The sequence below is a fragment of the Scyliorhinus torazame genome, chromosome 15 (genome assembly GCF_047496885.1).
Source record: "Scyliorhinus torazame isolate Kashiwa2021f chromosome 15, sScyTor2.1, whole genome shotgun sequence".
NCBI classification, from domain to species: domain Eukaryota; kingdom Metazoa; phylum Chordata; class Chondrichthyes; order Carcharhiniformes; family Scyliorhinidae; genus Scyliorhinus; species Scyliorhinus torazame.
This window is the reverse complement of record NC_092721.1, coordinates 5,884,968-5,901,168: the sequence shown is the minus strand read 5'-3', so window position 1 is coordinate 5,901,168 and position 16,201 is coordinate 5,884,968. Positions and strand designations below refer to the sequence as shown.

The following is a 16,201-nucleotide window of genomic DNA, read 5'->3' as shown; positions in this document are numbered from 1 at the left end:
AACTATCCCAGATTTCACAGACATTTCCTCTGATTGCCTCTCCTCACAGAATACCATTGAATCCCTACAGTGCAGAAGGAGGCCACTCGGCCCATCAAGTCTGCACCGGCCCTTGAAAAGAGCACCCTACCCAAGCCCACGCCTCCACCTTATCCCCGTAACCCTACCTAACCTTTTTGGACACTTAAGGGGCAATTTATCATGGCCAATCCACCTAACCTGCACATCTTTGGACTGTGGGAGGAACCCGGAGCACCCGGAGGAAACGCACACACACACGGGGAGAATGTGCAGACTCCGCAGACAGTGACCCAAGCCGGGAATCCAACCTGGAGCTGTGAGGCAGCAGTGCTAACCACTGTGCTACCGTGCAGCAATGGGCACCTGGCAGTAACTCTCATTCACCTGGCTGTCTCAGGCTGGTGTGAGTCACTGGTGTACAGTTGGAGTGACTCTGCGATTAGAGAGCCCAGGGTGGTCTACCAGGCGTCTCAGACCGATGTGTCGCCTGGTTTGAGTGGTGGAAATGTCACAGACTCAAACCTGCAAAGACCGAAAATGTACCTTCTCCCAAAAGCTGGTGTTGAGCACCCGGCTGCAGGGGCAGCCCTGGTCCCACATCCTTCTCCAACAATCATTCCCAGATTATTGGCTGACCCCCGGGGAGCTGGCAATCTCACGTTTGCCTGAGAATGGTTTCACATAATGTGAGACCAAAGTCAGAAAGGTGAAAGAGTTTTAGCCAATCCACCAGCTCCCTGGTCACAATTTACCACATTTATTGAATTCAGTTTCACAGCTTTCAAATGAGTTTAGTAGAATCTGCTCTGGACAGAACGGACGATGGTGAAAAGATCATGATGAACATTTCAGCACCTTCTCCATATAAGTCTCAGTGAAGGTGACAAGTAAATGGCTGTCATAAGTGAGTATTTTCATCCTGCCCCCTGCTCCGTGTGATCGTGTCTCTCTGTTTCTCTTTCCATGGTAGGTGACTGCGTTGACGAACAGCAGATCCTGCTGATAGATGGCACAATATTCCACTCAGGTATTGGCTGGATCATGCTGCGTGTGTGTCGCCTTCTCCTGGGATTGAAGTTGATCATTGTTATCCTGACAGAGATTCTGGGAGTGGGAATGAAAGATTGTTTCCCCTGGTTACTGAATCAGTAACTGAGGTTCTCTTTGGAATGTTTTCCACATGGGTCAATTAGAATTGGCAATGTTTAACTACAAGGAGATATTTTTTTTTAATGTATTTTATCACCAACATGTAGCAAAACAGGTTACAGCCAAGAAACATGCTTCCCAACAATCACTGTACAGTCTGGACAAATTCTATCCCCTTTTCAACAAACAGCCCCTCAAACACAGTCGCAAACATCCCCCACCTTTTCTCAAACTCCCCTGCTGTCCCTTAACTCATACTTTATCTTCTCTAACCGCAGGAAGTCGTACAGGCCACCGAAACAAGCTGCTACCCCGGTGGCGATGCCGACCGCCACTCCAGCAAAATTTGCCGCCATGCAATCAGAGAGGCGAAGGCCACGACATCGGCCTTCCTCCTCTCCATGAGCTCCGGCTTCTCAGAAACCCCAAATATCGCCACCAAAGGGCCCGGGTCCACCTCCTCCTCCACTATCCTGGCTAAGACCGCGAACACTCCTGCCCAGAATCTACCCAATTTTTCACAACCCCAAAACATGTGCGCGTGATTCGCTGGCCCCCGACCACACCTCTCACCCTCATCTGCTACCCCCTGAAAGAACCCACTCATTCTCGCCCGAGTCATATGCACCCAGTGCACCACCTTAAACTGTATCAGGCTCATGCACAGTGGTTAGCATTGTTGCTTCACAGCTCCAGGGTCCCGGGTTCGATTCCCGGCTTGGGTCACTGTCTGTGCGGAGTCTGCACATTCCCCCCATGTCTGCGTGGGTTTCCTCCGGGTGCTCCGGTTTCCTCCCACAAGTCCCGAAAGACGTGCTGTTAGGTGAATTGGGCATTCTGAATTCTCCCTCTGTGTACCCGAACAGGCACCGAAATGTGGAGACTAGGGGCTTTTCACAGTAACTTCATTGCAGTGTTAATGTGAGCCTACTTGTGACAATAAAGATTATTATTATAAAGAGGAGGTCCCGTTTACCCTTCGCTGGGCCTCACTCCATACTCCCCAATTGATCTCCGTTCCCAACTCCGCTTCCCATTTCTCCTTGATCTTCACCACCCGCTCGCCTCCCTGCTCTCCCAGCCACTTATATATATCCCCAATTCTTCCCTCCCCTTCCACATCTGGAAGTAGCAGTCGCTCCAGCAGGGTGTATCCCGGCAACATAAGGAACCCCCTCCAGACCTTTTGCGCAAAGTCCCTAACCTGCAGATACCTGAACTCACTCCCCCTCAGCAGCTCTACCCTCTCCCTTAACTCCTCCAGACTGGCGAACCCTTCCTCCAAATACAAATCCCTCACCTTGACCAGCCCCACTTCCCTCCACCTCCTGTACACACTATCCATCCACCCCCGGCTCAAACCCATGATTCTCGCACAGTTGCGTTAGCACCGACATCCCTTCCACCCTAAAATGCCTCCTCAGCTGATTCCATATCTTCACCGTGGACTGCACCACTGGGCTCCCTGAATACCTACTCGGAGCCACTGGCAATGCTGCTGTCACCATAGCCCTCAAACTGGACCCCTTACAAGATTCCTCCTCCATCCTAACCCACTCTACCCCTTCTCCTTCCCACCACCACCGCACCTTGTCCACATTCGCCGCCCAATAATAATGAAGCAAGTTTGGCAACGCCAACCCCCCCTGCTGCCTCTGCCTCTACAGCAGGGTCCTCCCCACCCTCGGCACCTTCCCCGCCCATACAAAGTCAGAGATGATTGTGTCCACTTTCCGAAAAAAGGCCTTTGGTATAAAGATCGGGAGAGCCTGAAAGATAAACAAGAACCTCGGCAGAATATTCATTTTCACCACTTGGGCCCTCTCCGCCAACGTTAAGTGCAGTGTATCCCACCTCTTAAGATCCTCCCTGGCCTTCTCCACCAGCTTCGTTAAGTTCCACTTATGGAGCCCCGTCCATTCCCTCGCTACCTGAATCCCCAAGGACCTAAACCTATCCCTCGCTACCGTAAATAGCAACCCCCCTAAATTAGCCGCTGTGCCAGCTCATTCACCCGGAATACCTCGCTTTTCCCTACATTCAGCTTGTATCCCGAGAACCCTCCAAACCTCCCCAACAGGCCCATAATCCTTCCCATACTCTCCAACGGATCCGAAACATACAGCAAGAGGTCATCGGCATAGAGCGACACCCGATGCTCCCTCTGTCCTCTCATTATCCCCCCGCCACTCTGCCGACCCCCTGAGAGCCATCGCCAATGGCTCTATGGCCAGCCAGTGGGGTGCATGGTCCGAGATAACTATCCCCGCATACTCTGCCCCCTCCACCCCAACCAAAATCTCCCGACTCACTACAAAGTAATCAATCCTCGAATACACCTTATAGACGTGTGAAAAGAAGGAATACTCCCTTCCCCCTGGGTTCTGAAAGCGCCATGGATCCACCATACCCATCCTCTCCATAAACCCCCCCAGCTCCCTTGCCATTTGTACCCTACCCATCGACCTGGGGCTCGATCTATCCACCCTCAGCTCCAGGACACAGTTAAAATCTCCTCCCATGATCAACTGGTGCGTAGCCAAATCCGGGATTGCTGCCAGCAACCCCCTCATAAAACCCACATCATCCCAATTGGTGGCATATACATTTACCAACACTACCGGTGTCCCTTCCACTACAAGGACATATTGAGGCAGAGACGGAAACATCATTTAAAGGGAAATTGGAAAAGTATTTAAACAGGAAGAGAATAAAAAAAGTACGAATCATGTCCCCCCTCACCATTCTCTGCTCCAGGGACAACAACAATCCAGCCTCTCTTGATAGCTGAAACGCTCCAGCCCGGGCAACATTGAGGTGAATCTCCTCTGCACCCCCTCCAGTGCAATCACTACCTTCCCATAATGTGGTGACCAGAAGTGCACACAGTACTCTCTCTGTGGCCTAACCACTGTCCCGAAAGACGTGTTTGTGAGGTAATTTGGGCATTCTGAATTCTCCCTCTGTGTACCCGAACAGTGGCCGGAATGTGGCGACCAGGGGATTTTCACAGTAACCTCAGCAGTGTCAGGATGCCACCTTGCCCAGAGGCCAACTTCCATCGTCCCGCCTGGTCCCCATTTGTGTCACCTCAGGTCTCCAAGGCGAACGCGTGAGATCCCAAAGCTTCGAGTTGAACATGCGAGCTGAATATTAGAGAGAGACCAGAGGATGTGCCAAATACTGATCCCGCCCACAGTGGACAGGGTGTAGATCATGATGTCTCGAAAGATCCTGTTAGATCTCGCGAGGTGTGGTGAGCAGGTAAATCCCTGAAGAGGTCTTTCCCGGCATCTACTGCCCCCGCCGTGCCCCGGGTCGGGCGGGACGCAGCTGGTAGATCCCGCCCGTATCTAAGGCTTTCCTTCTCACTATTTACCACATCACTAACTTCGTGTCATCTACGAACTTACTGATCATACCTCCCAGATTAAATGAAAATGAAATGAAAACCACTTATTGTCACAAGTAGGCTTCAAATGAAGTTACTGTGAAAAGCCCCTAGTCGCCACATTCCGGCGCCTGTTCGGGGAGGCTGGTACGGGAATCGAACCGTGCTGCTGGCCTGCCTTGGTCTGCTTTCAAAGCCAGCGATTTAGACCTGTCATCTCGGTCATTAATCGATACTACAAACAGCAAGGACCCAGCACAGACCGATCCCTGCAGAACACCACTGGACACACAAGTCCGGTCACTAAAACAGCCAGTGACCATCATCCTCTACCTCTTGCCACTGAAACTCCCTCACTAACAGCACAGTGGGTGTGCCTACACCATATGGGCTGCAGCGGGTTCAAGAAGGCCAGGACCCTGGTGAGACCACATTTGGAATATAGTGTGCAGTTCTGGTCACCTCACTATAGGAAGGATGTGGAAGCATTGGAAAGGGTGCAACGGAGATTTACCAGGATGCTGCCTGGTTTGGAGGGAAGGTCTTATGAGGAAAGGTTGAGGGAGCTAGGGCTTTTCTCTTTGGAGCGGAGGAGGATGAGAGGCAACTTAATAGAGGTTTACAAGATGATGAGGGGGTTAGATATAGTGGCCGTTCAGAGACTATTTCCTCGGGTGGATGTAGCTGTTACAAGGGGGCATAACTATAAGGTTCAGGGTGGGAGATATAGGAGGGATGTCCGAGGTAGGTTCTTTACTCAGAGAGTGGTTAGGGTGTGGAATGGACTGCCTGCTGTGATAGTGGAGTCGGACACTTTAGGAACTTACAAGCGGTTATTGGATAGGCACATGGAGCACACCAGAATGACAGGGAGTGGGATAGCTTGATCTTCGTTTCAGACAACGCTCGGCACAACATCGAGGGCCAAAGGGCCTGTCTGTGCTGTGCTGTTCTGTGTTCTATGTTGTAAGGCGGCTCAGCAGCACCTTGTGAAGGGTAATTGGGGATGGGTAATGAATACTGGTCCTGCCAGCGAAGCTCACTTCCTGCCAGGGTGAGATTTTTTGAATATGTATAATTCACGGTGCTGGCATTCGAGTTTTGATAATCGAACTTGTGGAGATTCAGTTTGATTATTTTGTTCATTTTCACAGGGATCCCTTGTGGACGCCCGGGACCGACCGGAGAAAGGGGACCAGCAGGATTGTCTGGAAATAAAGGTAGGATGAGGGAGAAACTGGACAATGCCAACAGGTCTGACAGAATCCGAGGAGCGAGAATGGAGCGAATGTTTCCAGTCTGGATGACTCTTTGTTTGACAATAATATACTGGATTGTCTTCGATCCCATGGATAAGATGTGATTTACACTAATTAACATAAAGCTATTCGCTCATCTGACTTGAAAAACATTGTTGTCTTCCAGGTGTCAAAGGTCAGCCAGGATTTCCAGGATTATCCAGACCAGGATTCCCGGGAAGAAAAGGTTTTGTCGGTGCCCCAGGACCAGGAATACCAGGACCACCAGGTTATCCTGAAATAAATGCCAGGCAATGACCATCTCCTACAAGAGAGGATCTAACCACCACCCATTGACATTCAATGGCATTCCCATCGCTGAATCCCCACAATCAACATCCTGGGGGTTACCACTGATCAGAAACTGAACTGGACCCAGCCGCATTAATACTGTGGTTACCAGGGCAGGTCAAAGGCTGGGAATCCTATGGCGAGTGACTCACCTCCTGGACCCCCCCCCCCCCCCCCCCCCTCCCCAAAGCCTGTCCAAAACCTACAAGGCACAAGTCAGGAGTGTGAGGGAATACTCTCCACTTGCCTGGATGAGTGCAGCTCCAACAACACTCAAGAAGCTCAACACCATCCAGGACAAAGCAGCCGCTTGATTGCTCCCCTTCCGCAAACATTCAAACCCTCCACCACCGACGAACAGTGGCAGCCGTGTGTACCATCTACAAGGTGCACTGCAGGAACTCACCAAGGTTCCTTAGACACCACCTTCCAAACCCACGACCATCTAGAAGGACAAGAGCAGCAGATACCTGGGAACCCCACCACCTTGAGGTTCCCCTCCAAGTCACTCCCCATCCTGACTTGGAAATATATCGCCGTTCCTTCACTGTCGCTGGGGCAACATCCTGGAACTCCCTCCCTAACAGCACAGTGGGTGTACCTACACCACAGGGACGGCAGCTGTTCAAGAAGGCAGCTCACCGCCACCTTCTGAAGGGCAACTAGGGATGGGCTATAAATGCTGGGCCTAACCAGCGACACCCACATCCTGAAAAATTTTTTTTAATTTAAATCCTTCTCCTTTGCAAGTGTGTCTACCCTGAGGATGTTCCAGGGCCCGTGGAACACAAGGTGGGAATTGAACCTCCTCAATCTTGGTTCGAGAATGTCTGGTCCCTGAGTTAACTCCAGATTCCCCCCTCAGCCATTACTTTATTACTCATTCCTTTCAACCATTGGTGGAAGTTTTATTACAATTGGGCATTTTTCTGGTTCATTTCAGAGAGCCAGAGATTGAGTTAAGAGTTAACCACACTGTTTTGTCACACCCAGGCCCAGACTGAGTAAACACGGCAGCTCCACTTCCCCAAAGGATATCAGTCAAACAAATATGTCTTTACAGCGAAGGTGCTCACTTTGACTCAGGCTACCTCATGTTTATACATTTAAAAAAAATTATATTTCAGATCTCATCCTGTGACGGTGAGATAGGAACTTACTGACTCCAAATCCAGAGAGTTTAATTCAACAAGGATTTGGATAACTATTTCAAGGAGGAAGATTTTCAGGGTTAAGGAAAAAGAACAGTACAGTGGGACTAATTGGAGAGTCCTTTCAAAGAGCTAGCATCAGTAAGATGGGTTGAATGGCCCCCTCCTGTCCTGTGTGATTCTGTGGTAACCGTTATCCATTGGGTGAGGAAATTCACCCAGTGTCCCACCTCCCCTTTCTGCACAGCACTATCAGGCTCAGGGCTCTGACCCTTGTCAATGTTTGTCGTGAATCTTCAGACACTAATTGAGATGACAACTTGTCCCAGAAGTCAGTGCTCCTCTCCAAAATTAAACCCTCCTGATAGCCTGATGTCTTTGCTGAAATAACTTACCCCTCCAACCCTAACCCTAACTCGTCAAGACCAAGCCCAGAGACACAGCCTGACCCTCGCGGACCAACCGGAGCCAAAACGCATCCACAGAGACACAGTCAGGTCCTTTCCACTGTTGTAAAGAATTTTAATCAGGTTCTCCTGGTGATTCCTGAGGCTGTTGTGATAACTCAAAGGCAGAATTTGAGCCGTTGAAACATACTTTTCAAAAGCTTTAATAAAATGTTCTTTCCTGTACGAGTCTCTAAAATGTTTATCTTTGTTTTCAAATCCTGCCCGGTCCCCATCACCTCATCCTACCCCACTTTGCTCCTGGCTAATTCCAGCCTCTTGTCCACTTTGCGGTCCATCACTCCAACATTAGCTCCTGTGCCTTCAGCTGGCCAGCAAGTTCCGGAATTCCCTCCCAAACCACTCTCTCCAATTTTAATCCCCTCCTTAAATCTTCCTCTTAGACCAGCCCTTGGCTCGTCAGCACTAGAACCTCCTTATGCTACTCAGCGTCAAACATTGTTTGAGTATTGCTTCTGTGAAGGGCTGGGGGACGTTTTATTGTTAATGATGCTGTACAAATGTCAGCCTCTTTTCTTAACTATTTAATGAAATAATTTAAACAAGGGTTATCCTGTGGCCAATCCTCCTGTAGGTTTTGTTGGGCCTCGAGGTGATCAAGGACTCCCAGGCGCACCCGGACAACTGGGGGCCACTGGAATTCCGGGGCTCTCCGCAAGGCCGGGCCCACCTGGCGAAAAAGGTTTGCCCGGAGAAGCCATCGGTGCGTTGCCGGGATACCAAGGTGAACCAGGACAACCGGGTCGGGCAGGGCCCCGAGGAGCAAAAGGAGAGGCCGGAGGAACTGGGCTCAGGGGCAAGTAAAATTATTACCTGTCTGTCCCTGTCTGTCCTTGTCTGGGCCTGTCTGTCCCTGTCTATCCCTGTCTGGGCCTGTCTGTTCCTGTCTGTCCCTGTCTGGGCCTGTCAGTCCCTGTCTGTCCCTGTCACTTTGCGAATGATGTCTGGTTCTCGGGGAGGGTGCGGAGATTTCCCAGAATGTTCCCAGGAAGGTGGACTTCAGTTAATGTGGAGAGACTGGAATCACAGAATCAGAAACATAGAATCCCAATGGGCAGAAGGAGGCCATTCAGCCCATCGAGTCTGCATTGACCCTCTGAAAGAGCCCCCTACCTGGGCCGCCGCTCCCCCACCCGATCCCCATAACCGTACCTAACCTGCACACTAAGGGTTAATTCAGCATGGCCAATCCACCTAACATGCAAATCTTTGGACTGTGGGAGGAAACCCACGTAGACACGGGGAGAATGAGCAAACCCCACACAGTCAGCAACCCAAGCCGGGAATCGAACCTGGGACCTTGGCGCTGTGAGGCAGCAGCGCTAACCACTGTGCCACCGTGCTCATTCGCCTTGACACAGAGAAGGTTAAAAGGGGCTTTCATCGAGGTGTTTAATTATAGAGGGGAGACTGTTTCCACCGGCGAGAGACTCTAACCAGAGAACACAGATTTACAATAATTGCTAAAAGAAATAAATGGCAAATGAGGGAGAGATTTCTTTCCAAGAGGATTGTGAAGATTCATAACAGACGGCCGGAAGAAAGGGATCAGATTTCCCAGGTACATTCACAAAGCAATTGGCCATCTATTTGGAGAGGATGGATCACAGGGCGATGGGGGGGGGAAGGATAGAAGCTCTGTGGCACTTGTTCAAAGAGTTGGCACAGGAAGCAGGGGCTGAATGGCCTTCTTCCATGTTCAATCATTCTTCGGTGCTAAGTTGCGTTTTGGGGGGGGGGGTATTTCTTGACTGGACACCAAGACAATTGCAAAGTCCACCCCACGTTTCACCGCACCTCATTTTCTATGTCACTGAAACCAATGGGTTGCGACCTGGAGGGTGAACAGTCTGCCCATTGCACATCTCGTGATGTTAGACCCATGCAGCGGGCGATTCCAGTCGGGGGAAGGACAGCTAACGGGGGTGGGGTAAGTGCAGGACCCTCACTCACCCACTCCTTACGGCCAAGTGATGTTGTAGTGGAGCGTCACACTGTTCTCTGTAGCAGCAAATGGATTGGACAGGCGAGACACGCACAGCAGTCTCCTTAACGAGGAACCCGCTTCAGTAGATCAAAGAATGCGTTCAAAATTCACATGAGAAATTAAAGTCCTTTTCTTTTCCTCAGGTGTGGATGGACGATTGGGAAAGGCAGGCCCAGTAGGTGAACAAGGGGAGCCTGGAATAACTGGCAGTGCAGGATTTCCTGGGCCAAGGGGACGGTATGGGACTGTTGGACTCCCAGGCGAGCCAGGTTTACCAGGAATACCAGGCTTCCCGGGCCCGGTGGGTAAGTACATGGCTTTCACCAACATCTGTCTGCCGCTGCGAGGCAGGAAGGGTGATTAAAGGAGTGTGAAAAGGGATTATTGACCCACAATCAGAGCAACAGTAACGTGTGGTCAGCCAGCCATCAGATGTGAAATCTAAAGGTCTGGATTCAAGTCCCACTCCAGAGACTGGAGTTTAAAATTTAGACTGGCACTCCCTGTGCAGTGCTGAGGGAGCGCCGCACTGTCAGAGGGTCAGTACTGAGGGAGCGCTGCACTGTCAGAGGGTCAGTACTGAGGGAGTGCCGCACAGTCAGAGGGTCAGTACTGAGGGAGTGCCGCACTGTCAGAGGGTCAGTACTGAGGGAGTGCCGCACTGTCAGAGGGTCAGTGCTGAGGGAGCGCTGCACTGTCAGAGGGTCAGTACTGAGGGAGCGCTGCACTGTCAGAGGGTCAGTACTGAGGGAGTGCCGCACAGTCAGAGGGTCAGTACTGAGGGAGTGCCGCACTGTCAGAGGGTCAGTACTGAGGGAGTGCCGCACAGTCAGAGGGTCAGTACTGAGGAAGTGCTGCACTGTCAGAGGGTCAGTACTGAGGGAGTGCCGCACTGTCAGAGGGTCAGTACTGAGGAAGTGCTGCACTGTCAGAGGGTCAGTACTGAGGGAGTGCTGCACTGTCAGAGGCTCAGTACTGAGCGAGTGCCGCACTGTCAGAGGGTCAGTGCTGAGGGAGTGCCGCACTGTCAGAGGGTCAGTACTGAGGGGGTGCTGCACTGTCAGAGGGTCAGTACTGAGGGAGAGCTGCACTGTCAGAGGGTCAGTACTGAGGGAGTGCTGCACTGTCAGAGGGTCAGTACTGAGGGAGTGCCACACTGTCAGAGGGTCAGTACTGAGGGAGTGCCGCACTGTCAGAGGGTCAGTACTGAGGGATTGCTGCACTGTCAGAGGGACAGTACTGAGGGAGTGCTGCACTGTCAGAGGGTCAGTACTGAGGGAGTGCCACACTGTCAGAGGGTCAGTACTGAGGGATTGCTGCACTGTCAGAGGGACAGTACTGAGGGAGTGCCGCACTGTCAAAGGGTCAGTACTGAGGGAGTGCTGCACTGTCAGAGGGTCAGTACTGAGGGAGTGCTGCACGGTCAGAGGGTCAGTACTGAGGGAGTACTGCACTGTCAGAGGGTCAGTACTGAGGGAGTGCTGCACTGTCAGAGGGTCAGTACTGAGGGAGTGCTGCACTGTCAGAGGGTCAGTACTGAGGGAGTGCCGCACTGTCAGAGGGTCAGTACTGAGGGAGTGCTGCACTGTCAGAGGGTCAGTACTGAGGGAGTGCTGCACGGTCAGAGGTCAGTACTGAGGGAGCGCTGCACTGTCAGAGGGTCAGCACTGAGGGAGTGCCGCACAGTCAGAGGGTCAGTACTGAGGAAGTGCTGCACTGTCAGAGGGTCCGTACTGAGGGAGTGCCGCACTGTCAGAGGGTCAGTACTGAGGGAGTGCTGCACTGTCAGAGGGTCAGTACTGAGGGAGTGCTGCACTGTCAGAGGGTCAGTACTGAGGGAGTGCTGCACGGTCAGAGGGTCAGTACTGAGGGAGTACTGCACTGTCAGAGGGTCAGTACTGAGGGAGTGCTGCACTGTCAGAGGGTCAGTACTGAGGGAGTGCCGCACTGTCAGAGGATCAGTACTGAGGGAGTGCTGCACTGTCAGAGGCTCAGTACTGAGGGAGTGCTGCACTGTCAGAGGGTCAGTACTGAGGGAGTGCCGCACTGTCAGAAGGTCAGTACTGAGGGAGTGCTGCACGGTCAGAGGGTCAGTATTTTTTTTCCTTTTCCTTTTTTAAAATAAATTTGAAGTACACAATTTTTTTTCCAATTAAGGGGCAATTTAGCGTGACCAATCCACCTACCCTGCACATATTTGGGTTATGGGGGTGAAACCCACGCAGACACGGGGAGAATGTGCAAACTCCACACGGACTGTGATCCAGAGCCGGGATTCGAACCCGGGACCTCGGCGCGGGGAGGCAGCAGTGCTAACCACTGCACCATCGTGCTCCCCGCAACAAGCTTTCAGCTTGGACTCAGCTTTCCACATCGTTTGTACCTCAGCCTCCTCGCACTGCCTCCCCTTCCCCCACTGCCTCCCCTTCCCCCACTGCCTCCCCTTCCCCCACTGCCTCCCCTTCCCCCACTGTCTCCCCTTCCCCCACTGCCTCCCCTTCCCCCACTGCCTCCCCTTCCCCCACTGCCTCCCCTTCCCCCACTGCCTCCCCTTCCCCCACTGCCTCCCCTTCCCCCACTGCCTCCCCTTCCCCCACTTCTCTCCCTCTTCCACTCCCCCCCTCCGCCTCCTCTCTCTCCCTCCTCTCCTTCGCTCTGCCTCCTCTCCCTCGCTCTGCCTCCTCTCCCTCGCTCTGCCTCCTCTCCCTCGCTCTGCCTCCTCTCCCTCTCCCTCCCTCCCCCTCCCTCCTCTCCCTGGCTCTGCCTCCTCTCCCAGGCTCTGCCTCCTCTCCCTCGCTCTGCCTCCTCTCCCTCGCTCCGCCTCCTCTCCCTCTCGCTCCCTCCTCTCCCTCGCTCTGCCTCCTCTCCCAGGCTCTGCCTCCTCTCCCTCGCTCTGCCTCCTCTCCCTCGCTCTGCCTCCTCTCCCTCGCTCTGCCTCCTCTCCCTCGCTCCGCCTCCTCTCCCTCTCTCTGCCTTCTCTCCCTCTCCCTCCTCCTCTACCTCCCTCTCCCTCTCCCTCCGCTCCCTCTCCCTCCCTCGCTCTGACTCCTCTCTCTGATGAAAGGTTGTTTGTTTACAGGTTCTTTTGGCTTTGATGGGGAGCGAGGCGACCGAGGGCCCCCAGGCCCAGCTGGAATGAAAGGTTTGCCAGGAATTCCCGGTGTCCAGGGCCCGCTCGGGGATCTGGGATTCCCAGGATCTCCTGGTCCTCACGGAATGGATGGTCTCCCAGGTCTTGATGGGCTGAAAGGTAAACGTACACGAGGAATGGTTGAAGCAGGCTTCTCTGTGATAATCCAGATCTCACCGTTCTGATAAAAACCAGTGTATTGAAGAGTAAATGTTGTATTGTGAAGCAAAGCGACGCACAATCTTTAATCACAGCGGTGATTTATTTAGCTAAGAGGAACTTTATATACAGACAAACGCTACACGAGTAGTCGAGGGGTCACGTGTCTCGACTACCAAACTCACCCTGACCAACCCCCAATAGCCAGACCGCACCTCAACACCTGATAGGCTAACATTTGCGCGCTCTGTCCCCATAGGCTCCGGGCTGGTCACATGGCCCACGAAGGATGACCCTTCAAGGTGCCACAGCACCAGAGTAAATTTATTTAGTGAATGTTTTTGGGTTATTTTAAATCAAACTCTCGGAGTCCTCTCTCACTTCGGATTAAACTATCTTTTTCAAACTTGTTAAATTCTTTCACGGGGTGTGGGCGTCTCTGGCCAGCATTTACTGCCCCTCCCTAATTGCCCTCGAGAAGGTGGTGGTGAGCTGCCTTCTTGAATCGCTGCAGTCCTTGTGGTGTAGGTACACCCACTGTGCTGTTAGGGAGGTAGTTCCAGGGTGTTGCCGCAGCAACAGTGAAGGAACGGCCAATATATTTCTAAGTCCGGGTGGTGAGGGGCTCGGAGGGGAATCTCCAGGTGGTGGGGTTTCCAAGTACCTGCTACCCTTCTAGATGTGGCGATGCCGGCGTTGGACTGGGGTGAGCACAGTAAGAAGTCTCACAACACCAGGTTAAAGTCCCCCACAATCTGGCCTGGGCTTGCGAAATCCTACCAACTGTCCTGGCTTGGGACAATTCACACCTCTTTAACCTGGGATTATCCCTCTCTCCAGTTGCTCCGTCTGGACCTGTAAAGACTTAATTACCTGCAAAGACTCGCATTCCAAGCATTGCCTGGCATCTTTAACTTTGTCTCTATAAATGTTTCTGGAACCCACCTCTTCATTCACCTGAGGAAGGAGCAGCGCTCCGAAAGCTAGTGATTCGAAACAAACCTGTAGGACTTTAACCTTGTGTTGTGAGACTTCTAACTGTGCCCACCCTTCTGGATGGTGGTGGGACTGTAGTTAGGAAATAAGATACCATCTGGTGATGTGATATCAGGAAAGATTTATTAAGTAGCAAACAGTAATACTTAACAAAGTTAGGCACTGATTTTACAGGCTTCATGTGGGTCCAGGCCTCCCAGTTCACCCTTGCACACAGTCGATGTTGAGTAACGGGTTTATTCTAATAATAGCGACTGAGGATGTGTGTGAGGAGCAGCCACTTCACGCAGTAAACTGCGTGGGAAGCATCTTTGACAGAAACTCCAGCAATGTCTTTGTAAATAGTTCAGATGTAAATAAATGTCTTTTTACCAACATCAGCTGCAAAATCCCTTCTAGAGAAAGAAGTTAATAAACTAAAAATATCCTCATCCCGATTCTCAGGACACAGTCGCCTGAGGTGACGAGCACAAAACTGCTAAGTGTTAATTGTTGGAGGGTTTGCCAATTCCACACAAGGATTTATTCAACCAAAACTGACTTGAACAACATCCAGTAACTGAACTATCCAAGTGGAGCTTTGTTCAGGCCTGGGGAATGTGGATATTATTTTTAAGATCTCCAAATTTATTTTCTGCAAAAGGAGACATTAATCCAAAGCAAATTAGTGTTTTCCCCCAGCCGGCTTTGGCATTACCCCCTCGGCGGGGTCACGACAGCAGGGGAAATGAAACAAAAACAGAAAATACTGGACAATCACAGCAGGTCAGTTAGCTGCTGTGGAGAAAGACGAGAGCTACCAATCCCAGTCTGCATGGCTATTTGTCAAAGCTGTAACTCCCCAGTCTGTGCCCACTCTGGGGTATTACACTATAACCCCAGTCTGTGCCCACTCTGGGGTATTACACTATAACCCCAGTCTGTGCCCCACACTGGGGTATTACACTATAACCCCAGTCTGCGCCCCACACTGGGGTATTACACTATAACCCCCAGTCTGTGCCCACTCTGGGGTATTACACTATAACCCCAGTCTGTGCCCCACACTGGGGTATTACACTATAACCCCAGTCTGCGCCCCACACTGGGGTATTACACTATAACCCCCAGTCTGTGTCCCACACTGGGGTATTACACTATAACCCCCAGTCTGTGCCCCACACTGGGGTATTACACTATAACCCCACTCTGTGCCCCACACTGGGGTATTACACTATAACCCCAGTCTGTGCCCCACGCTGGGGTATTACACTCTAACCCCAGTCTGTGCCCCACACTGGGGTATTACACTCTAACCCCCAGTCTGTGCCCCACGCTGGGGTATTACTCTATAACCCCAGTCTGTGCCCCACACTGGGGTATTACACTATAACCCCCAGCCTGTGTCCCACACTGGGGTATTACACTATAACGCCAGTCTGTGCTCCACACTGGGGTATTACACTCTAACCCCAGTCTGTGTCCCACACTGGGGTATTACACTATAGCCCCAGTCTGTGCCCCACACTGGGGTATTACACTATAGCCCCCAGTCTGTGTCCACACTGGGGTATTACACTATAACCCCCAGTCTGTGCCCCACACTGGGGTATTACACTATAACCCCCAGCCTGTGTCCCACACTGGGGTATTACACTATAACGCCAGTCTGTGCTCCACACTGGGGTATTACACTCTAACCCCAGTCTGTGTCCCACACTGGGGTATTACACTATAGCCCCAGTCTGTGCCCCACACTGGGGTATTACACTATAGCCCCCAGTCTGTGTCCACACTGGGGTATTACACTATAACCCCCAGTCTGTGCCCCACACTGGGGTATTACACTATAGACCCCAGTCTGTGTCCCACACTGGGGTATTACACTATAACCCCAGTCTGTGTCCCACACTGGGGTATTACACTATAACCCCCAGTCTGTGCTCCACACTGGGGTATTACACTGTAGCCCCAGTCTGTGTCCCACACTGGGGTATTACACTATAGCCCCAGTCTGTGCCCCACACTGGGGTATTACACTATAGCCCCAGTCTGTGCTCCACACTGGGGTATTACACTGTAGCCCCAGTCTGTGTCCCACACTGGGGTATTACACTATAGCCCCAGTCTGTGCTCCACACTGGGGTATTACACTATAGACCCCAGTCTGTGTCCCACACAG

At 52.0% G+C, this 16,201-nt stretch overlaps 1 protein-coding gene across 1 annotated transcript in view; it reads left to right on the top strand.

The window, feature by feature from the left end:
• The window catches only part of LOC140391488 (uncharacterized), a 333,618-nt gene that overhangs the window by 264,830 nt on the left and 52,587 nt on the right, over positions 1–16,201 (top strand). Inside the window, exons 26-31 of the mRNA XM_072476010.1 lie at positions 992–1,048; positions 5,716–5,781; positions 5,987–6,088; positions 8,343–8,564; positions 9,899–10,060; positions 12,835–13,005. Of these exons, the coding sequence (XP_072332111.1) occupies positions 992–1,048; positions 5,716–5,781; positions 5,987–6,088; positions 8,343–8,564; positions 9,899–10,060; positions 12,835–13,005 (780 nt within the window). The remainder of the gene's footprint in view (positions 1–991; positions 1,049–5,715; positions 5,782–5,986; positions 6,089–8,342; positions 8,565–9,898; positions 10,061–12,834; positions 13,006–16,201) is intronic.